Here is a 23,453-nt window from a genome sequence, read left to right on the forward strand (position 1 = left end):
GGGGTCTGAGGAGACAGAGAGAGAGAGAGGGAGGGAGAGAGAGAGAGAGCAGAAAAAGCTCCTGATCCTCCTGCTGCTGCTGCACGGACAGAAGGAGAAGAAGGACAGACAGACAGAGACAGACAGAGAGATAGAGAGAGAGAGAGAGACGGGCAGAGCGGAGGACAGACGGACGGACAGCCGGGGGAGAGGAGGATGGGCCGACGGAGCGGCCGTCGGTAGCGCTCTGTTTTCGGGGACGGAGCTCCAGGATGAGCGTAGCGCTGCAGGACCTCCGGAACACCGTGAGTACACACACACACACACACACACACACACACAACAACATAACACACAACACTTAGCAGCAGCATGCACGCGCCGGGACGCGTGACAGTCGCAGCCCACGCGCTCCTGTGTGAGTCCACCGGGTCTGAGTCTGCGGCTGATGCTGATCACCTGTCAATCACTGACTGGGATCAATAAACCTGTGGACACGTCAGAGCAGACTGAAGATCAGCTTCAGTTTGTTTTCATCTGAAACATTTTCAGGCCTGAAATCAGCAGCTTCCACCTCCTGCTGACGTCACTGATCAAACAGGCTGATTGATTACTGAACTGATCGATATCATGGAGACAACACGCGGTCAATAAACTCAAAGTCTCTCCGCAGTTTTTCATCAAAACTGTAAAAAAAAATAAATAATAATAATCCAAAAGAAAGAAAGAAACAGGTTTTTCTGGTCTGAGGTTTGTTTCAGGTCATTTGAACCACAGAAGAAGAAGAGGAGACTTCCTGTAAACACACAATAAAAGCCTTTTCTTCATCCTGGTCCTCAGGGAGAGGAGGAAACATGTTGTTACTTCTTCATAAAACTCTGCTGCAGGAACATTTCAACCTGTTTCCAATAAAAATCATCTTGTTCCAATGATCAGAGTCTGGAGCCTGAAACGAGAGAAAACCCCCAAAACGTGAATCTGAGTTTTAAAAACAGGTCGAATTGTTCTTCCTTTAGTTTGACTTGTTGCATCAGAGCCTGATTTTCTCCTCTAACGTCTGAATGTTCGAATGTTACGTCTGTTTCCTGTCGGACAAATGAGACGTCAGAAACTGAACTGGTGAAAACTCACCTCCTGATTACTGTCATGATGTTAGTGGGATCTAACTTTACTGTCTCGGCTCTGTGTCGGCTCTGTCTCGGCCTGGTCGGCTCTGTGTCGGCTCTGTCTCGGCTCTGCTGGTGTCGGCTCTGTCTCGGTCTCGGCCTGGTCTCGGCTCTGTGTCGGCTCTGTCTCGGCCTTGGTCGTCGGCTCTGTGTCGGCTCTGTCTCGGCCTGGTCTCGGCCTTGTGTCGGCTCTGTCTCGGCCTGGTCTCGGCCTTGTGTCGGCTCTGTCTCGGCCTTGTGTCGGCTCTGTCTCGGCCTTGTGTCGGCTCTGTGTCGGCTCTGTCTCGGCCTTGTGTCGGCCTTGTGTCGGCAGGCTGCTGTTCTTCATCAGGAGCTAAAACAAAACAGATTTTAATGGAGCATTCAATATTTGTGAATTTCATTTCCCAGAGTGTTGGTTGGTTGTTGGAGCAGCTGGTTGGAGAACAGTTGGTGTGGTTGTTGGTGTTATTGTTCAGGTGATGAAGGTCTGTTCATTAACCTCCAGCAGACCCTCTGATGAGGATCAGGATCAGTGTGTGTGTTTGAATCCTTTGAATAAAGGCAGCAGTTGTCTCTGCTCTGGAGGTAAATAAAGGTCAGTTCATGATGCCTGCAGATCAGCTGATGGCGGCCGGCGGCTTCACGCAGAGATAAATACATAACACACTCACTGAAACAAACATCTGACCTACGCAGCTCATAGGAGCTTCAATTGACTGGAAACAATCCTGATTATTGATCAATTCAATCTTTGTCAAAAATTCAGTTTGTATTAATGTACGAGCTTCATCCCTCTACAGGACCAGAACCACAGGATGGAGGAGTCTGGGTTGATACTTTACTTTAGTTCTGCACATTTCTAACAAATGTGTGATGAATCAGAGAATATGAACCAGTCTTTGACTGGTTTTAAAGGCAGGAAATCGGTATTAGTTACAGTTCTTTCCAGGAAACAGTCAGAATGAGGAAGTCATAGGTGTGTTAAATCAAGTCCTACCTGTTTGTTTGATGTGCTCGGTCACATTGGCTCTGAACTGAAACTTTCAGAGAGCAGGTTGGTTTGATGAGTTCAGGGAAACCGAAAAGAATCTGATCCAAACACTGCCTGAGGAGACAAGCTGAGAGAACAGAGACCTCCTCAGGTGTTTTTAAAGACGTCAAAGTCCGTCCACTGACAGACTCAGATTGTTATTTTAAGTGTCTGACAACATGATGATAGGATTCCTACAGAGACAGAGCTTTTTTATTAAAGAGGACAGATCCTTTTAGTTTAACCAGAAACATCTCTATATATCACTACCAGACTCCATTGACAAAAACAGGGATTTAACCAGGAGCTGCTGGAATACCACTGCCTCCATCTGTTAGTGTGTCTGTGTTACTGTGTGGTACTTTTACTTCAGTAAAGTATCTGATTACTTCTTCCACCACTGAGAGTCACACAGTAACACAGACACACTAACAGATGGAGGCAGTGGTATTCCAGCAGCTCCTGGTTAAATCCCTGTTTTTGTCAATGGAGTCTATTGAATTTTTATTGTCATCAGATTCAGTTTACAGTGATAAAAGGCAACAGTGGCAGTTAAGTTTTTTATTGATAAATGACTGAAGTGACAAATCATCACAGCTGCAGATTAATTTCCTGTCAATCGACTGATTATTGATTATCTCAGTTCTGGTTGTTTTCTTGAACTCTCTGTATCAGATGTTCTGAGTGTGAGTTTCCAGAGTTACAGCGAGCTGGCAGAGTGTGTGTGTGTTTGTGTGTGTGTGTTGGGTTGGGCAGGGTTTACTGTTTCCTGTCTGCAGCTCTGTGACTTCCTGTCTTAAGACGCCCAGTTTCCATCTGAGCAACAAAACAAACCAAGACACCCTGGATGACCACTGACCACTGCTATGTTCAGTGTGACCTTCATCATCATCCTCAATGTTTCCAACTGAGCAGCTGTTCATCATCTTTGTCTTACCAGAAACATCACCATATCTCTCTACCAGACTCCATAGAGAAAAACAGGGATTTAACCAGGAGCTGCTGGAATACCACTGCCTCCATCTGTTAGTGTGTCTGTGTTACTGTGTCATACTTTTACTGCAGTAAAGTATCTGATTACTTTTTCCACTGCTGAAAGTCACACAGTAACACAGACACACTAACAGATGGAGGCAGTGGTATTCCAGCAGCTCCTGGTTAAATCCCTGATTTTGTCAATGGAGTCTGGTAGAAATATATGATTTATCCTTTAAAGTTCTTTTTTGTTGTTGTTTCTCCTCCTCATTATTTCCCTTGTTGTTTGCCTTTTAATATCTGATCTTCATCATTTTCATCCTCATGATCAGGGCTAAAAGTTATGATCAATAATAATCAATAATTATCAATAATCAGCTCAAAATATTTTTTTATTGATCACATGATTAGTGATCAGTTCAGATGATTTGTTTTGTCCACACAGATCCAGTTACTGACTGAAAAACAACTCCAGTGATTAATCAATATATTGATGAGTCAATTAATCGATCTATTGGTTCATTTAATAGTAAATCTCTGGGTTTCTGATCATTACTCTCACAGTTTATTTGATGATTAACTGATCGATCGATCGATTGGTTTCTGAGGTGGAGACCAGGGCTCAGTCTGGTCTCTGTTGGTTTAATGATTGACCTGTGGAGTGGAGCTCTGAGGGCGGGGGAGGTGCCCTGTCTTTGTCCTGTGTCGTGTTGAGGCGGTGTTTATATATAGAGGTCAGAGGTCACGGGGGAGGCGGGGATGTAAACGGTTGCCATGGTGAGGGCATGCAGGTGCTGCTGGAGCTGATGGAGGAGGTTTAGCGTCAGATGATTAGACCAGTTTTAGGTTGGAGGAAACAGCTCTATATATCTCTACCAAACTCCATTGACAAAAACAGGGATTTAACCAGGAGCTGCTGGAATACCACTGCCTCCATCTGTTAGTGTGTCTGTGTTACTGTGGGACTTTCAGTGGTGGAAGAAGTAATCAGATACTTTACTGAAGTAAAAGTACCACACAGTAACACAGACACACTAACAGATGGAGGCAGTGGTATTCCAGCAGCTCCTGGTTAAATCCCTGTTTTTGTCAATGGAGTCTGGTAGTGATATATTTAGAGATTTTTCTAGGATGTTGTGTTTTTATCAGTGTGGTGTAAACAAACACAAACTCCCTTAGAAACCATAAAAATATGTTTGTTTTCCTCAGCGTCGTTAGTGATAGGGTGGCTGTTGTCTGTTTCCATGGTTACAGCATAAAAAGGGAGCTGCTAGCAGCTAATGCAGCATGACTGATCCTGGGTCAGATTTGCCAGAACTTTGAACAATAAACTCCATCCTCTGTGACCCTGCAGAGACTTTAGAATCTAATCTATCATGTAGTTTCCTATAACTGAGCTGATCTTGTCTGCCTGTGTACTCTGGGTGTACTGATGCTGAGCGTGGACACGGCGTCCTGCCTCCTCTCTGTGTTTGCGTGGGTTGAAGTCGTAATTGTTCAGCAGCTGCTGCAGTTTGATGCGAGATGACACGAGGTTCATCTGCACGCGCTCAGTGACGCAGTGAACACTGGAGGAGGAGGAGGAGGGCGTCTGTCGATTTTATCTTTTATTATCGTTAATTTGACCTTTTCAGTGTCGGGTATTTGACTGGAGACGTAAATGTTTCCTGGTCTCTGGTTGTTTATCTGGTGCAGCTGCACAGGTGTCCATCAGCCAGTAAACATGGACACTGGATTTAATCCGCAGATGTTTTATGACGAAGGACCTCACACAGAGAGTTTTGGTGAAAATAAACAGAAACCTTTCTTTTGTTTGTAAGAAAACTCAACAGGATCCTTTGATATAATCAGTTTGTTCTGCGTCTGACAGCATTTTTCTGGTGTTCTGACACTTGTTCAGGTGTGTTCATGTCTTTTCAGGTGTCTACAAGGACTTTTACAGTGTCTCTAACAGGGCTGGGTGATAAGGCAAAAAACAAGATCTTATATTGATCGACATCGATACTTACAATATGTAATCTGTGAGTTTGAACAGTATACTGATAATGACTGAAGCTGAAAGAAACCACTGTTGGTAACTGAAAAGAAAATGCAAATAAAGCTAAAAGCTTTTCTCTGATAGGACCTTCTATGTAGAGGAGCAGATTAGACAGCCAGCTGTTTGTGAAAAGTATTTCCTGTCTGGGATATATAGCAGCTCAGTCTCATTAGTTTACATGAAGTCAGTCAGACACAGAGAACTGTTCAGGTTTATCTGTGGACATGTTGCTACGCTGTTTGTAGAGCGATGTTAGCAACTGTTGCTAACAACAGCTAGTCTGAGATACGTCTGAATCAGTTCACCTTCATGGTTTAATGGTACATCTTTTTTCCAACAGTTAAATGTGAACGTCTCTTTAAGAACGTTCTGAAGTAGCTGAGGTGTTCTTCAGGTGGAGCAGATTTGTTCTGATTCTCTGAAAGAGCAGCTATAAAGGCTCTGAGAGCGGCCATGTTTTTCAGACTTCTTAACTGGAAGGCCGTCAACTCAGAGGTGACGTCAGGTAGGAAACTGATCCACTTGGCCACAAAAGACGACAGGATCGATGTTTTGATTCAGCCCTGTTGGCTGTTACCCTGTTAGCTGTTAGCCCTGTTAGCTGTTAGCTCAAGTCAAGTCAAATTCACAACAGAAGTTATCTTGAGGCACTGTACATATAGAGCAGGTCTAGACCGAACTCTTTATCTTATAAAAATTTACAGAGAAAACCCAACAGATCCACCATGAGCAGCACTTAGGCGACTGTGGAGGGATAAACTTCCTTTTAAGAGGCAGAAACCTCGAGCAGAACCGGACTCAAGGTGGGCGGCCATCTGCCTCAACCGGTTGGGTGAAGACAGAGAGAGGGGGCGGAGACAACATTGCAGATACACAGACTAAGTCAAAATGTAAATAGTAGTAGTAATAATAATAATATTTTATTATTATTATTATTATAGCTAAAGAAATAGCAATGATAAGTGAAACATTAGCAGTACTAACTCTATCACTAACACTAATAAATGTTAAATTATTGTAACATCATCAGTTGAGCTGGATCATGGGAGCAGCAGGAGCCTCTACAGCTCCAGAGACAGAACCCTGCAGTAAGAGACAGTAGCAGAGAGAGAGAGAGAAGCACAGCCTGGGCAGTAATGTGTTTGATGGAAGAAACACACAGTTAGAGTGATGCAGCGATATTAAGACGGTTTATAGTAATCTCATCAGCAGGACATCATGGACAGCATTTAATAACTATTAAGCTTAACTGATGCATTGAGACGGAAAATTGGTATCCTGAAATAGGAACCAGAATAATGTGCTAGTTAAAAGTTAAGGCATAAAGATGAGTTTTTAGTTTGGATTTAAAGGCCTCAACTGAGTCAGCCTGTCTAATATCACTAGGGAGGTTGTTCCAGAGGAAGGGGGCCCGATAGGAGAAGGCCCTGCAGCCTGCTGACTTCTTTTTGACTCTGGGGACAGACAGCAGCCCTGCACTCTGAGAACGCAGAGCACGGGAGGGAATATAAGGGTTAAGAAGATCAGACAGGTATGAGGGGTTAACCCATTTAGAATTTTATAAGTCATTAAGAGAACTTTAAAGTCTGATCTAACATGAACAGGGAGCCAATGAAGGGAAGCTAGAACTGGGGTAATATGGTCAAACCTTCTCGATTTGGTTAGCATTCTAGCTGCAGCATTCTGAACCATTTGCAGACTTTTAGTGCTAGCACGCGGTAGTCCTGAAAGCAAAACATTACAATAATCCAGTCTAGAAGAAACAAAGGCATGGACTAGAATTTCAGCGTCTGCTATGGAAAGAAAAGACAGAATCCTAGCTATATTGCTATATATATAGCTGTTAGCCCTGTTAGCTGTTAGCGCTGCTAGGACTTGGTGTGGACGGACAAACAGCATCTTCATCCTCTCTGTGTGGTCTCTGGGATGAAACCCTTTCAGCTGATTGTAAATTTGTTGTGTTTCCATCTTGTTCGTCAGACCGTCTTCATCTGGACTTCACAGCTTTCTTTACCGTCGGTCGGTCAGGAAATGGGTGTGTTGTTGTGTTAATGCTGCTGTCTGATAGGTTGCCCTGAGCTTATCGTCTCAATCGACACAAATTTCCAAGTGTTTACCGACAGTATGCTCCTACAGTGTTTGCTTACTTCAACCACTGTAGCAGCAGTTTGTGTAGAAATGTGCTTGATAAGCTAGGCTAACAGTTTCCCTCCGCTTCCAGTCTTTGTGCTAAGCTAAGCTAAACACACTGTGGATGCAGAGAGGTGAAACTGATCAGCCTCCTCGTTGTGTTGTTGTGGAGGATCAGAGGTGATTTACTGGATGTTTGACTGTTTCCTCAGCAGTGTTTGTGTCTGAGGCTGGTGTTTAAAGTACGGAGGCTGAGAGGGGACAAAAGAGCAGGTTTCACAGCCAGGGACAGACAGACAGACAGACAGACAGACAGATGTTATATAAGCTGCAGTGAAGTCCATTAGAGCTGAATGGAGATGATTCACACACATTATCTAATTACACACAAACACACACAAAGACACACACAGTGACATCACCCTCTACAGAGAGATATAACACACACTCCTGTCTCCTAGCAACCCCACTCACCCACTCCCCCCTCTCTCCCCCTCTGTGTGCGTCATCAATTAAAGAGAACAGAGCCGGGGCGAGAGACACTGACAGAGCCAGAGACAGAGAGAGAGAGAGAGAGAGACAGGCAGACAGACAGGTCTCAGTGAGGGTGTTAAGGAAGGAAACAGTTGGAAACCTTTAGTTTCCTGCAGGACATCAGGACACTGAGACTCTGCAGAGACAGACAGGAAGACGTTTCCACCCTCCTGACCACGACTGACACTGACACAGATCTGCTGCTGCTACTGCTGCTTCACACCCGCTTCACTAAACGCTTCCCGAGGCTCAGATGATGGTAAAATCCATCTCAACCACCCTCTTAAACCAGACACACGTTTCCTGAAAAGCATCGTAACTTCAGAGAGTTTCAGAGATTTATAACTAAGACCTAACGACAGAGTGAAGGACGTGTAAATATTTCACTCCAGGTTTTATCGTTTCATTTTTAAGCCTTTAAGATCAGATTTAAGACTCAGTCTCATGATCATTTTGACTCAGACTCGTTGATGTTTTCACTCAGACTCGATGTTTTGACTCAGACTCTGACTCGTTGATGTTTTCACTCTGACTCGTTGATGTTTTCACTCTGACTCGTTGATGTTTGATGTTTTGACTCTGACTCGTTGATGTTTTGACTCTGACTCGTTGATGTTTTCACTCTGACTCGTTGATGTTTTGACTCAGACTTGTTGATGTTTTGACTCAGACTTGTTGATGTTTTGACTCAGACTCGTTGATGTTTTGACTCAGACTCGATGTTTTGACTCTGACTCGTTGATGTTTTGACTCAGACTCGTAGATGTTTTGACTCTGACTCGTTGATGTTTTGACTCAGACTCGTTGATGTTTTGACTCAGACTCGTTGATGTTTTGACTCGTTGATGTTTTGACTCAGACTTGTTGATGTTTTGACTCGATGTTTTGACTCAGACTCGTTGATGTTTTGACTCGTTGATGTTTTGACTCGTTGATGTTTTGACTCAGACTCGTTGATGTTTTGACTCGGACTCGTTGATGTTTTGTCTCGGACTTGTGTGGGTTTACAGAGCAGTGTGTGGACTGCTTTATAGGTGAAGACGTCTCCACAGTCATCACACGTCTCCGTCCTTCATCTCTCCTGCAGCAGAGCTGAATCGCCTCCATGCCAACAGCAGCATTAGCAGCTGCAGGAGCGGTGCAGTGGTTTCCGTGGTAACCGGACGCAGCACAGGAGGCGTTGCTGTGGTGAAACGATGCGAACCCTGCAGCGGTTTTAAGTTTGTAAAACTTGTTTCTGTTGTGTTTGTGCGATCCAGGATCAGTGAGTGTTTCTCTGCAGGGTGGAGCAGCTGCACTGTTTATATTTCTGCCACACAATGACCGAGGGAGGGGGCGGGGAGGGGGGGGTCAGTGGTAGAGAGACACAGAGAGTGAAGCAGAGAGAGAGAGGAGCTGAGTGTAAACAGAGGAAGTGGAGATTTATTTGATCACAGTTAAATATCTCCTCATGCTGAGCCTCCGCTCTGCTCTCACTTTAACTTTACAATCCTTCAACTTGCTTTTATCATTTAACACAAAACAGAGCAGCACAACGAAACACAGTTTATCTTCTACAACAAACTGCACACTGAGATACATGAAGATAAACTCATGTACAGAATGAACAACAGAGCAGAGGTGTAGTGACAGAGAGAGTAAACTGTGATATGTAGAAAATATCCAAACATTAAGAACAGGGTCTGAGAAATAACATGTACAGGTCTGATTATTGAGCAAACGTGAAAATATAACAAAAGTCTTCTGAAGATAAAAAAAGAGATTCTATTACATAGATTATATTCACCCAAAAACTTTCAAATAAAGAAAAGAAACGCTCAACACCTGCAGTGACTTCTTTAAATATTCATTTATAAAATCAGTTTTTATCTCAATAAACAAAAGATCGTGTTGTAAGAGCAACAGAAAACTTATTTTCTCAGGAATGACACATTCAAATACCACATCTGAGCACACAAGAGGTGCGATCAATAAGTCCTGAGACTGCACCTATAACATGAAAAAACTGTACCTGATTTAAATGTGGTTGCCATTCACTTCTAAGTAGTTAAAGTCTTGTTCTGTAAGAGAATCAAACACCATCTGAGACTCATACACCTCGTACAAAGATAAATTATATACAACATAATTCTTAGCACCAGACTAATAGTTTATTGTCCTAAAAGTTCTGAGTCAGGAGTTTAGCCGAGTCCAGAGCGCTGCACAAAGAAGAAGCTGATTTATTTGTTTGTTTGTTTGTTTTAATAAAAGGTGTTAAAAAGCAGAGTTTCTGTTGTGGAGACAAAAACATTTCTGTCTGAGTATCAGAGCTCAGCTGAATGTGTCGAACCAGCGCTGAGAGCTGATATCAGAGTAAAGCTTTAATATCCCTGGGGACCGATCTGGCTGACAGTCAGCGGTCAATGCATAATAAATACAGAAAAGTACAACAATCAATAGAAACAACAGTGAATTAAGTGCACAGGTTAACACTGTCACATCATCTTTACATCTGAGAGAGAAGCTGGAAATGTTACGTGTAGTTCAAACTGAAATGTCAGCCTGCTGGTGGCGCCAGAGGAAAGGTCAGGTGATCATCTGGGACCGCGAGTGTCCTCATCACAGTCTGGACCAACACTGTTATCGGTCATGACGCCAACATGGCTACAGGGAGACAGAATCCAGTCCTCCATCATCTACAGAGGGCTGGAGACCTGGACCAGCAGCCAGACTGACTTCACTTGTTTTTATGAAGGTTGATGATCGGACGACAGAGTTCTGAAAAGCTCTGTTTCCTCGCTGCAGATTGGATTAATCCTGACTGATTCCTCATTTATCAGTGTTAGTGTGATCATTACTGACATCCTGTCTGCCTCTCTCTGCAGATGTCCAGCTATAAGCGAGCTACGTTGGAGGAGGAGGAAGTGTCGGACGCTCCAGCTGAGGCAGCCTCGTCTCCTGACAGAGTGGAGGTCAGTGAACGCAACCAAAAGAAGAAGTAACAGAGAGGAAACAGACAGTGTTTGTCAGAGACCCTCAGAGAGGACAGTGACTCAGCCGAGCTGGAAAATGAGTTTTTACAAATATAACTTCAGTCGTGTCCTCAGGAAATCTGCTGAAATCTCCCGTGGCTAACTGGTCCCAGGTGGAGTCCCAGATTCAGACTGATTCAAATCCTAGGACAGAGTTACAGACCTGAGGAAGGGGGGTGGGGGTTCAGGCTGAAAACAGCTCGGTGTGGGTCCACCACCCACAAAGAGAGGCGCTGCAGGGGGTCTGGAGGAGATCCAGTCAGAAACTCAGTACAACAAATGTGAGGAGGAGGAGTTTCAGTTACACTCAGTAATACATACAAAGACTTCTGGAACCAGAATCATGGATCCAGACTGAGAGGGGTCACACAGGTTTAGGGAACTGACACAATCCCGTCTCTGAGACATGATGTTTATGTGTCACTAAACTGTCCCTGACTGGATCTAGTCCAAGTCTAGAGGACGTAGAAAGGTCAGGACTGTGACACCACCTGAAAATAAACACTTTTCTTTGTTTGGAGGAAAACTCCACAGGAGCCTTAGACAGAATGTGCTGCGTCCTCCAGACGGTTTTTCAGATGTTCAGGTGTCTACAAGGACTTTTACTGTGTCTGTAACAGGACTGGGCAAAAAATCTGATCACAATTTCTTTGCATATTTATTGCTATTGATATTTATCACAATATATAATCTGTGAGTTTGAAGAGTTTCCTGATAATGACTGAAGCCTAAAGAAACCACGTTTGGTAACTGATCAAAAAATGTAAATAAAACTAAAACCTGTGACTCTGATCACAGATTCCTCTGATAGGACTTTGTAGAGGAGCAGATTAGACAGTCAGCAGTTTGTGAAAAGTATTTCCTGTCTGGGAGTTCATACCTACAGTCCAGAACTTTATGGAACCAGATCAATATCTTTCCCTGAACCAGGAGCTGTTAGAGTCTGAACAGAACCAGAGAAGTGGTTCATAAAGCTGGAGTCACTACAGGTGAGAGATCAGAGATTCAGGTGGAAAACAAACGACTTGAGACTTGTCGAATACAGTGCAGTGTTCCCATCAGATTGAATTTACTGCTGCAGATTAGTATAAAAACCTGATTTCTAGGAGGCTCAGTAACATGATGGATGTTGGTGCTGCAGCAGATAAACCAGTTGTCTGAGCCTGTTGACCAAACAGCAGCTCAGAGTCTCTGGGTGGTTTCCTGAAAACAGCAAATCAGTTTCTGTTGGTCACATGTCAATGTTTTGTAGGAGATTAGATTTCCAGTTTTTCCTTATTCTATACAGAGTTTAAACCCCCGAGGCAAATTTCTGATTCTGATATTTGAGTAAAACTGGCCTGACTGGTCTCAGATTAGGATTTTACATGTTTTTAATGAAGGAATCTGCAGACAGGAACTGGACGGACCAGAACACACTGGAGAGATTATATATCCCATCAGGCCTTGGGGTTAGAGTTGGACAGCTGTTTTCATTCGGCCTCTCTGTTCCTGTGTCTCAGGTGGGTTTCAGGAAGGGAGGTGTGGACATCCTGGGCAGGAGGACTCAGCTGGAGGTCCTGCTCTCAGTCCTGCTGCTGGCTGCTCTGCTGGCTCTGCTGGCCTGTCTGCTGGTCCTGGGACTGGGATTCAGCTCAGGTAACAAACACCTGCCTCCTCCTTTCCTTTGTTTATTCCCTCTCTCCTATTTCCTTTCCTACCCCATCCTATCCCTCCCTCTCCTCCTTTCAGCTCCCTCCTTTCCTTTTCTACCACTTCCTTCCCTTCCCTCCTATCCCTTTCCTTTCCCTCCTTTCCTACACAACCTCTCATTTTCCTACCTCCTCCTTTCCTTCCTCACCTCCTTATTTCCTTCTCTTCATCCCTGTCTCTACTTACTTTCCTTTCTTTTCCCTACGTACCCTTCTCTACCTCCTCCTTTCCCTCTCAGCCCATCCCTTCCTTCCTTTCATTTTATTTCCCTTCCTTTCCTACCCACACCCATCTGTCTCTACCTCCTCCTTTCCTTCCCTACCTCCTTCTATTCTCTGCCTCCTCCTTTCTTTTCCTGTCTCTGCTTTCCTTTCTTATCCTCGTCCGTCTTCTCTTTTCTTTTATAACTTCCATATAAAACCTGCGGCTTCAGTTTTCCGTTCCCTCTGGTTATTTGTTCATCTGTTTTTCTCTCTCCCATGATGCTTTGCAGACAGTGGGCGTGGCCTGTGCCTGTCGGAGGCATGCATCACGGTGGCCAGTCAGATGGTGGAGGCGATGGACCGCAGCGCCGACCCCTGCCAAGACTTCTACCAGTTCGCCTGTGGAGGCTGGATGAGGAAGAACCCGCTGCCTGACGGACGGTCGCGCTGGTCCACGTTCAACAGCATCTGGGAGCAGAACCAAGCGCTCCTCAAACACCTGCTGGGTAAGACAGGCGGGTGGAGTCAGATGGGTGGAGACAGAATAAAGTTTGTGGACTTTTTCTGTCCTGGGTTTCTCTCAGGCTTCACTCACTGAGTTGAAGGTTATTGGCGCCTTAAAGGAAAGACTTTAAACACTAATGGAGTCCATAAGACTAGGACTAATCCAGTAACACAAACACACTAACAGATGGAGGCAGTGGTGTTCCAGCAGCTCCTGTGTTCTGCTTGATAAAATTCCAGTTTTTGTCAATGGAGTCTGGTGGTGATATAGATACCTAACCCGTTTTTTGGATCAGGAAGTTTCAATCCACACATTACATGATTTTATCTGACCCAGACTAGGAAAGATCTGATCCAACTCGGTCCAGTCCAGAGAACAGAGAACATTAAACCCTGACTGTGTTGTTATTGTTTTTTTGTTTTTAGAGAACGGGACTTTTAACGGCAGCAGTGAGGCGGAGAGGAAGACTCAGTCCTACTACTTGTCCTGTCTCAACACACAGAGGATCGAAGAGCTGGGAGCTCAGCCTCTCATAGACCTGATCGCCAAGGTAACCACTCATACACCCTATTGCCACGGTAACCACATCAGTTCAGGTGCAACAGCCTCACATGGTTTAAATCCCTCCAAAAAAGACTTAGTGCTTCGACATTAACTGACAGTACAGGAGCCTAAAAGAGACCATTACTGTATAATGTGTAAGCCCTGTCCTGTAGAGGAGGCCTGAGTTCAAAGTTTGAAAGTTTATATTGTTCAGTTCATTTCCTCAGGGCACTTTTGTTCCCTCTCGGCTCCCTGTACAGAGGTAAACCTGCTCTGACTGCTGGACAGGTTTTAATGAAAGTCCTTCCGTGAGCCATTTATATAGTAATAACACCATGATGATAACCAGTCAGCAGATCATTATAACACTGGACATTCATGGTCCCAACAGGAAGAACCATTTAGATTTTGGATGGAGGACTTTATTAATCCCAAAGGGAACTGACAGTGTTAGAGTGAGACCTCTGTTCACTTTCCTGAACCCTGTAGTCATTGCTGTTCTTTAATCAAACATCATCTTCTCCTGACCAACACACTGATATATGATGATACATGATATATTTGTATATATTGTAGAACCTTTTACCATTTTCGCTGTTGTACCCAATTAAAACTTTACATTTTTTGCTGATGATAAAATTTGTTCTATAGGTTCAGAAGTTTGAAGGGTTTTTTTCCAAATATAATCTTTTCAGTAATATTTTGTGAAAGTCCTTTAAATCTGATAGTTTTTAATAGTAACAATAATTAGTCTGGTGTAGTAAGTGTGGTTTAGGAAATTATTGTGTTAATACTAGAAAACAAATCATAGAAGAATAAGAGGGTATCATCAGCAAACAGGTGTAGAGTTTTTGTCTTTAAATAGATGAAACCAAACTGATCTAATTCAGTCATAAATATATGTATTTACTGTTTACACTCTAAGATTAATTAAATGATCAGTCTGTTTGTTCAGTAATCAACGAGTGAACTCTCTCTTTAGATCGGGGGCTGGAACATGACAGGGTCCCTGGGAGAAGGAGAACTTCATGGAGGTTCTGAAGGTGGTTTCTGGTCCCTACAGAGCTCAGCCCTTCTTCAGTGTCGGAGTCAGCGCTGATCCCAAAAACTCCAACAGCAATGTTATCCAAGTAAGCCTGACCCAGAACCAGACTCTGAACCAGAACCAGAGCTAGACCAAAGAGGGTTAACAAAGTACAACAGTGACGAAAAGTCTCATTTAAAAGAGAATTCAGCAGCTGTAATTGATGAACTGATGAAAGTAATAAAGACTTGTTGGCTTTCTGATGAACTGTGTGATTCACCTCTGCAGGTGGACCAATCAGGGCTCTTCCTGCCATCCAGGGACTATTACCTCAACAAGACAGCCAATGAGAAGGTGAGAATTCTTGAAGTCAAGTTTATTCTGATTATTACAACACAGAGATGATATCAGTGAGTCTAAGTCTCCTAGTATAATTCTGAAAAACTGTTTTTTTTTTCCCAGGTGCTGGTGGCGTACCTGGACTACATGGTGGAGCTGGGGATGCTGCTGGGTGGGGAAAGGAGCTCCACTCAGCTTCAGATGCAGCAGATTCTGGAGTTTGAGACGGCGCTCGCCAACATCACCGTGCCACAGGACCAACGGCGCGACGAGGAGAAGATCTACCACAAGGTCACCATCGCTGAATTACAGGTGAGGCCGTCAACAGCTGGAAGAAACTACTGAGTCTGTGGGAGGGGATGGTGATGTGTTTCTGTAGTCCAACCTGAAGTCAGCATCAGCCTGGTTCCTCCACAAAAAGCCAATGGGATTTTTTCATAGTATTTTGGATTATTCCAGAAAATAAACTGTGACCAACTAAAGTTTCTGATCCTTCAGGTTTAGTTGATCAGATAATCTTCACAGATGAACACCACTGTTCTGATGTTTGAAGCCTAAATCCAATCCTCCAGAAGTAAGAAGCTAATGTTAGGCTATAAACCAACTACACCACGGTCACATGACGTCAACGTCTCCACCACTAAGCTTCCAACTGGTCATTTCATTTAGCTCTGAGCTCTTCTACAAAAGCCTTTCTTCTTAGAAAGTTAGTGAGAGTTTGAAAGAGCGTGAGTAGAAACACAACGAGGCTGTAAAGGTGGACTGGTGAGTAGATGGGTTTTCATGTTAACGTCCCCGACAACCTCTGTAGTCTCATTTAGACACTCGTTAGCAACCGCCTTTTTTAAGACACGTAAAAGCTTCAAACATCAGGAGTGGGGGATTTACTGACCCATTTTATGTCGGAGAATAAAACCTGAAAATGTCTTGAGCTTGTGTTAAAACCACAGACCTTATTTCAGACATTTAACCAGAAACACACTGATTTTGGGACAAGGGAACAGGAAGTGCTAACATGCTAACATGCTAACTGACTTCCTGGTTTTGGGATCATTCCTGTAGCTGTCTCTCAAGATGCAGTGACCTTTACATTTGACCTTTAACCACCGAATTATAATCAGTTCATCCTTGAGTCCAAGTGAACATTTGTACCACATTTGAAAAAATTCCCTCGAGGTGTTTCTGAGATATCCTCAGTGTTACAGCCTCAGTTTTCATCTTTGATCATGAACAGCTGTTACACATGGCGAGCTCAGCAGTCAGATGGATGTGTACTATCAGCCGTAGTACTGGTCTGATGCAGTCTCCGTCTCTGCTGCAGCTCCCTCCGTCCTTCAGGGCTGCAGAGGCTTCTGGGGTCACCATGGCGACTGTTGCCATGAGCTGTTGCTATGTGCCTGCATCTCTGAGAGAGATGGGGGGGGGCGTGTGGGAGGTTAGATAACAGGTTATTATATAAACATGGCTGATATGAACATGAAGCAGACTTCAGATACAGAACGTGTCGGTGCAGATGAATCCTGACCTTCTCCTTCTCTTATAATCAAAAGAGGTGATTTCATTTTCCACCTGGAGTCCAGTAGAGTGACAGTAAAGCGACAGTCAGAGGCATCAGTCAGCTGACTGTAGGAGCAGCTTCTCTGGTTTCATAACTAATGCATGTGTGAAGTCATTTGTCCAGTAACACGCCAGCTCACAGCGCCTCCTACCTGTTACAGTATCTCAGTAACACTTTCAAATTTGGTTCAAACGTCCACTTGGATTCGAGGATGAACTGGTTAAATTTTGGTGGGCAAAGGTCAAAGGTCAAGGTCACTGTGGGCTTACAAATCATGTTTACGCATACAACCACGGGGAAGTAATTCTAGTTGAGTAAAACTGCTCTGTAAATGTATCTTCCTATGTATGTCTGCAGCTGTCAGAGGCTGAATTCTGAATCTGTTGATGAATAAACTGAAAACAGGACATTTTATTGTTGTTTATACTCAGGTTTGCATTTGGGATTAAATAGACCAATGTCATCTTGATCCCAGAAACAACAGTTAACAAATCAGTCCCAGGCTCCAGTGAGTGGCTGTGTTGTGTCCTGTGTCAGTAGTTTAGTTTTTAGTTTTTGACTGTTTGAAGCTGAAGCAGACAGCAGGGATTAGTTTTTCATCTCAGCATCTCCCCCCCGGGCGGTGCAGTCTGTTCCCACACTGAGGATTACTGCTCAGAGACAGACTGAGGGACGGACTGAGAAACCACTGGTCCGATTTCCACCTCGTTTTTACAGATCAAAGTCTCCTGGAGCAAAAATGAACATCTGTGTCAGAAAATCAGTGTTTTTTGATAAAAGGTCAGGGGTATCAGAGGAATGTAGATATAAAAAGAGAGATGTTAAAGGTAACTCCCAGGGTGCATTTCACCAACAAACATCCAATCACAAAGCTTCTTAAAGTGTAGTCTTTCAGCTCGTAGTTATCGTAACACTTGTTTGAATCAGTTCACTTTCTGATCCTGGATCTGTTTGGAATCAGTAACCATGGTGATGGGTATGTGTTCTGATTCTGATCCAGACCCAGCACATTCAGGTTGTTCTCCTGGTCTCAGGTCTCTGGTGTCAGCAGCAGAGGTTTATGGGTACTGTAGTATTTAGAGCCGTCCTTGGATCTCTGTCAGCTGGTCTTCAGTCTTGTTTTCTATGTATTTAATGTCTCTTGTTGTTTCCTGTTTCAGTTGCTGGCTCCAGCCGTGGACTGGTTGGACTACCTATCGTCCTCTCTGTCTCCTCTCGAGCTGAATGACACTGAACCTGTCGTCCTGTATGCCAGAGAGTACCTGCAGCAGGTGTCCGACCTCATCAACAAGACCGACCGCAGGTCAGAAACAAACACTGTCTGTATAGAGTCTGAGTAAGAGTCTGTGAAGACCTGGACGCTTGTTCGATGAACTGGACGTATTGTGTTCCCCAGCCTTTGTTCTATTCTTAGTAAGCAGTTGTACAAACAGTTTTCTTTTTGTTTTAATTTACTCTTTCTTGTTACTCAGCAAAGTACAACAAACAAAGGAGCTCTTCTTTCTGTCGTGATACAGCAACAATCTGTTTAATCGATCAGTTCTGTTGTTTAGACTGAACAGGAAATGTGAATATGTGAACTGAGGCTCTGAAAAGCTGAGGTGGACGGTTTTATGTTGCTTTATTGACTAAGTGATTAATAGATAATGAGAATGTAATCAGCAGATAAACCACATCAGCACCAAACCACCAGAAACAAGCCTGAAGTCTCAGAGATTTCTACTGTCTGCTGCCCCCTGGCTGCTGCTGCTGGGACTGTCTGTAGTCTCTGTAGCAGCATGGCTCTTTAGACTTGGGTCCAGACTGAAATCTCTTTACAGCTACAACAGATTGTGATGAAATGTGGTTGAGATATTCATATTTCTCTCAGGATAAATTATAGGAACTTTAATTGTCAATATTTTAATTTATCCAGTACTTTGGTTTACGACCAAACGCTCCTGTCAGCCTCAGCCGGACTCTGTAGTTGCAGCTAATGTTAGTATACTAACATGCTGAACTAAGATGGTGAGTGTGGTAAACGTGATCTGTCTGTCTGTCTGTTCAGTCTGTTGAATAACTACATGATGTGGACATTGGTTCAGAAGAGTGTGGCTAGTTTGGATCAACGCTTCGAGAACGCTCAGGACAAACTGCTGGAGAGTCTCTACGGAACCAAGAAGGTACTTATACTACAGATACTACTGTTAATGCTGCTACTACTACTGTTAACATACATACTACTGTTACCACCACTACTACTGACACAGTTATTTCTCTTACCACAGCAGGTATAAATACTTCTAATGACACGCTCACTGCGGTTGGTAATCCTCTTCCCTGTCAGAGTCCTAGTCCTGTTGGTGGAACTGTGAACTGGTGAAGCTTTAGCTGGTTCTAACTGGTTCTTTAACTTTCTTGCTTTAAGTGGTATTAAATGGTTGCAAGCTGGATCAAACTTGCGCTTACTGGTTTAAGCTGTGCTGGTGTTAATGGGGATACTGGTTCTAACTATCTGCAACTCTACCACTGCAACTACCTTGCTGGTTCCACCTACCTATACCTGGCTCTAACTGGATCCAATGGGCAGTTTCTGGTTCTAACTGGGCGGGATTTGTTCTGAGTGGTTCTCAATTGCTGGTACTGGTTTTGGACTCTTGGAGGCTGCCAGCTAATGAGACACAATAAACAGCTTCTAACTGATGTTTAACTAAACTTTCTGTAAATGGCTTCTTCTGACTTGTTTGGACCTGAGAGAACAAGTGCTGATGCTTAAGGGAAACTGGTTTTAGTGGTCTGTCATTGTTTCTAACTTTCTTCTAACTGGTCTGCTACTAACTCTGGCTGGTTCTACCAATCTGCAACTGGTTCTAACTGGAAGTAAACAGTTCTAGCTGAGTTTTTTGTTTGTTTCTGTGTTTGTTGTACGCATGTTCGTTTGGTTCTAGCTCTATGAAGCCACCACCTGTGCTGATGCTAATGGGGAACCTAATGAATGAGACACAAAAAACTGATTCCAGCTGTCTGTAACTGCTCTACAACTAACTCAACTTGCTTTAACACCTGTACCTGGTTCTAACTGGCTGTTACAGGGGTTTGGACCCAAAGGAGCTGCCACCTGTACTGGTGTTAATGCCAAGCTATCTGTAAATGGCTGCTACTGCTTCTAATTGGCCTGCAGCTATCTGTAACTGGCTCTGACTCTTTCTAACTGGATCTAATTGGGTGAAACTGACTCTAGTGGGTTGTAACTGGATGTAGATCTCAGGGAGCTGTGGCTGTACTTGTGCTAATGGGGACCCGCTCTGTCTAACCTGCTTTAACTGTCTCTACCTCTTTGTAACTGGTCCATACTGGTTCTAGTCGGTGGTAACTGGTTGTGTTTGTTGCAGTCCTGCACCCCACGCTGGCAGACCTGTATTGGGAACACTGACGACACTCTGGGCTTCGCCCTGGGAGCGCTCTTTGTCAAGGCGACATTTGACAAACACAGCAAAGAGATTGTGAGTCACTGCACTGCTCACACCTGCAGAAATAATGATGAGGACAGGTGGTTCTGGATCTGATACAAGTCCGCTCTGGTTAATTTTAGTCCACCACTTTCTTTCTCTTTCTTTTCAGGCCGAGGAGATGATCAACGAGATCCGCTCAGCATTTAAAGAAGCTCTGGACAGACTCAGCTGGATGGACGACCAGACCAGACAGGCTGCAAAAGACAAGGTACAAACTCAGGTGGACAGGTTGACAGGTAGAGTTACAGATAACAATTGACCTAATTGTTTCTGTCTGTCCCTTGTTAGGCAGATGCGATCTACGATATGATTGGATTCCCAGAATTCATCCTGGACCCCAAAGAACTGGACGACGTTTATGACGGGGTGAGTGACGCTGTCGATAGACCGGTCGATGAGGAGAGAGTATTTTTATTTAAAGGATGTTGATGTTTGTATTTGGGTTTGTGGTGCTCTGCTGCCCCCTGCTGTCAAACACCATCACACACGTCTCATATCAGCTCTGTTGTGTTTCAGTATGAAGTGTCGGACGACAGCTTCTTCCAGAACATGTTGAACTTCTACAACTTTTCAGCCCGAGTGATGGCCGACCAGCTGAGGAAGACTCCCAACAAAGACCAGTAAATCTGACACAGACCAGAAACAAATACACACATCTAATCAGGGGTCGTATTCACAAAAAATACGGAGGCTAAAAGTTGCTCCTGAGTGTGTCAGCCCAAATGTAGAGTAAATAATTAAGTACTTTCTGGTCCTGAGACCTGCTCACAGTCATTCAGCTGCTACAGAGAATCTCAACACGTCAGATGTTTGTAAAGAAAGAACCAGAATCTGCCTTTAAGAGCGTATTTGGATAGTAGGGGAATAAACAACGATCCGGTCAACTCAGTAACAAATTGAAACAATCCGATTACACCTGACTGAAAAATCCAGTTTGTTGCTGATGATCTTGGATTATCTCAGCTGTCAGACAGATGCACCAAACAATGAAATGCTCTTCAGATAATTCATTGTTCATGAAGTGTACATCACAACATTTCACATGTTGCTATAAATACACTACAAACATAAACAAACTTTGAAATAATCCTATACCCATTGCTGTGAAATTACTTCAAAAATGTGAATGTTTGTTTAGTCACCAGCAGCCCTGGATTTTGTTCAGGCTGCCTCACTTTTTACACACTTTATTGTCCTAGAGATTTATTAAATTTACTGCTATCTATGCTGAAAAATTCAAAACAGATCTTTTTGCAAATGTCTTAAAAACTGAAAACTGATGTCAGTTTTTGTCACGTTGGTACTCGATGTTGAGCACAACCTGTTTTCTCTGATTGTCCATGAGACATTTTTGAATTTTGACTTGAATCTATTTGTGTAGAAAGTCTCCCACAATTCATAGTGACTGTCAGACCAAAAACAAAGCTTTGAACTCTGAAGACCTCCATCATCATGGGATCATTATCATGGATGAAGTCTGACACCAACAGGAACTCCTCTAGGTCTGGGCGTCCCTCCAAACTCAACCTGTTGGCCAGTAAATCAGGGCTTGAGAGATAAATTTTTTTGATATTTGACGCATTAATAAAACAAATTTGATCTTTGAGTTCTCTAAAAGTGTCTGTGAAAAGGTCTGAAGAAGAAACTCATTTAGGAGGTGAAATAAGATCCTTTGTGAATCCAACCCCTGGGCTGTTGATGGACTGGTTGGACCAGAATTAACTCTTCCTCTCCTTCTCTCCTTGTTTCCTCCCTCTCCCTCCTCTCCTTGTTACCTCTTCCTCCTCCAGGTGGAGTATGACTCCTCCTACAGTTAATGCCTACTACATGCCCACTAAGAACGGCATCGTCTTCCCTGCTGGGATCCTACAAGCTCCTTTCTACGCCCACGACCACCCCAAGTCTGTTTTCCTCCATATCTACCTGTCTGTCTGTCCACCTGTCTGTCTGTCTGTGATTTATGATGTACCCCAGACTCTACGACTAGATAAATTTTCAAGATGTTGTTTATTCAGATTTGGGCTGTAATGAACACTGCAGTCTCTGGGGGGCTTTAGCAGGACTTTAGACTTTAGGCTGTTAGTCTCTGGTTTCTGGACTCTTCAGGTCTTTGGAGAAACTTCTTTAAAACTGTATTGTTTGTGCATGTTTTCAGGGCCTTGAACTTTGGTGGGATCGGGGTTGTGATGGGTCACGAGCTCACTCACGCCTTTGATGATCAGGGTGAGTCCGAATCACTGGTCCTATCTACTTCCTGTGACAGGTTCAGTCCCTGTTGGACATCATGATGCGTTCACTGCACTCTTTAGATGTTGATCCCACTGTGTTTTACAGACAGATTTTGAATGTAATATCAGATAGATGCCAGGTTAGATCATTGATATTGTGATTGATTATGTTTGATGTTGTTCGTAACATTTTATAGGATCATGTGCAGCTCTTCAGTCTGGGCTCTACCTCATGCAAACTATTCATTCTTGTATAATTAGTGTAAAACTGGTCATCAGTTGGTTTCTTTGATGTTATAAACAGTTGGTAAAAAGTTGTGAGGATCTTTAAAATGACTGCCCTGTGTTGAAAGGTGGTTACTTCACTTTGGCTGATATTTAATGTGAATGTTTACCTCACAGACACTTCATTATTAGTCAGAGATCCAGAGTCATATTTACCACCTAGATCCTGATGTGAATGTTGTTCTGAAATCAGAATGAAACTGAGATGAGAATGAATGAATGTCGTCCCTCCCTGTGTCCATCAGGTCGTGAGTATGATAAAGAAGGTAACTTGAGGCCGTGGTGGCAGAATTCGTCTGTGGAGGCGTTTCGTCAGAGAACAGAGTGCATGATGGATCAATACAGCCGATACACCGTCAACGGAGAACATGTCAACGGAAAACAGACGCTCGGAGAAAACATCGCTGACAACGGAGGATTGAAGGCTGCATACCATGTTAGCACAACATGTCACATAAAAATGAACTGAACTGTGTCGATCTGAGTTAAATGAACATCACAACATTGACATTTGTATTTTTCTTCAGGCCTATCGGTCATGGGTCCAGAGAAATGGAGAGGAAAAGAGACTTCCTGCTGTCAACCTGACCAATGACCAGCTCTTCTTTGTGGGATTTGCCCAGGTAAACAACAGTTCTCAATAAAACTTGGCATCGCTCATCTGTACTGGGACCACCTCTGTTTCCATTAGTGACCCTTGTTCTGCATGTTCTGATTTAGATTCAAGTTATACGCTGATG

General features: G+C 43.6%; 1 protein-coding gene and 1 long non-coding RNA gene across 2 annotated transcripts in view; one reads left to right on the forward strand and one right to left on the reverse strand.

Annotated features, from left to right (window-relative positions):
* The window catches only part of ece2b (endothelin converting enzyme 2b), a 27,957-nt gene continuing 4,504 nt past the window's right edge, over positions 1–23,453 (forward strand). Inside the window, 19 exon segments of the mRNA XM_018662861.2 lie at positions 1–284; positions 10,699–10,785; positions 12,348–12,483; positions 13,031–13,246; positions 13,671–13,795; positions 14,771–14,791; positions 14,793–14,918; positions 15,101–15,166; positions 15,275–15,463; positions 17,870–18,012; positions 18,757–18,871; positions 20,081–20,191; positions 20,310–20,408; positions 20,489–20,566; positions 20,717–20,820; positions 21,991–22,101; positions 22,356–22,423; positions 22,959–23,149; positions 23,241–23,336. Coding sequence (XP_018518377.1) covers positions 252–284; positions 10,699–10,785; positions 12,348–12,483; positions 13,031–13,246; positions 13,671–13,795; positions 14,771–14,791; positions 14,793–14,918; positions 15,101–15,166; positions 15,275–15,463; positions 17,870–18,012; positions 18,757–18,871; positions 20,081–20,191; positions 20,310–20,408; positions 20,489–20,566; positions 20,717–20,820; positions 21,991–22,101; positions 22,356–22,423; positions 22,959–23,149; positions 23,241–23,336 — 2,115 coding nt within the window. The 5' untranslated portion in view covers positions 1–251.
* Positions 15,481–23,453, reverse strand: part of LOC127139059 (uncharacterized) — a 22,013-nt gene continuing 14,040 nt past the window's right edge. Inside the window, exon 3 of the long non-coding RNA XR_007808942.1 lies at positions 15,481–15,717. This is a non-coding gene — a long non-coding RNA (uncharacterized LOC127139059). The remainder of the gene's footprint in view (positions 15,718–23,453) is intronic.

The sequence above is a fragment of the Lates calcarifer genome, linkage group LG21, assembly GCF_001640805.2.
Source record: "Lates calcarifer isolate ASB-BC8 linkage group LG21, TLL_Latcal_v3, whole genome shotgun sequence".
Lineage (NCBI taxonomy): Eukaryota > Metazoa > Chordata > Actinopteri > Centropomidae > Lates > Lates calcarifer.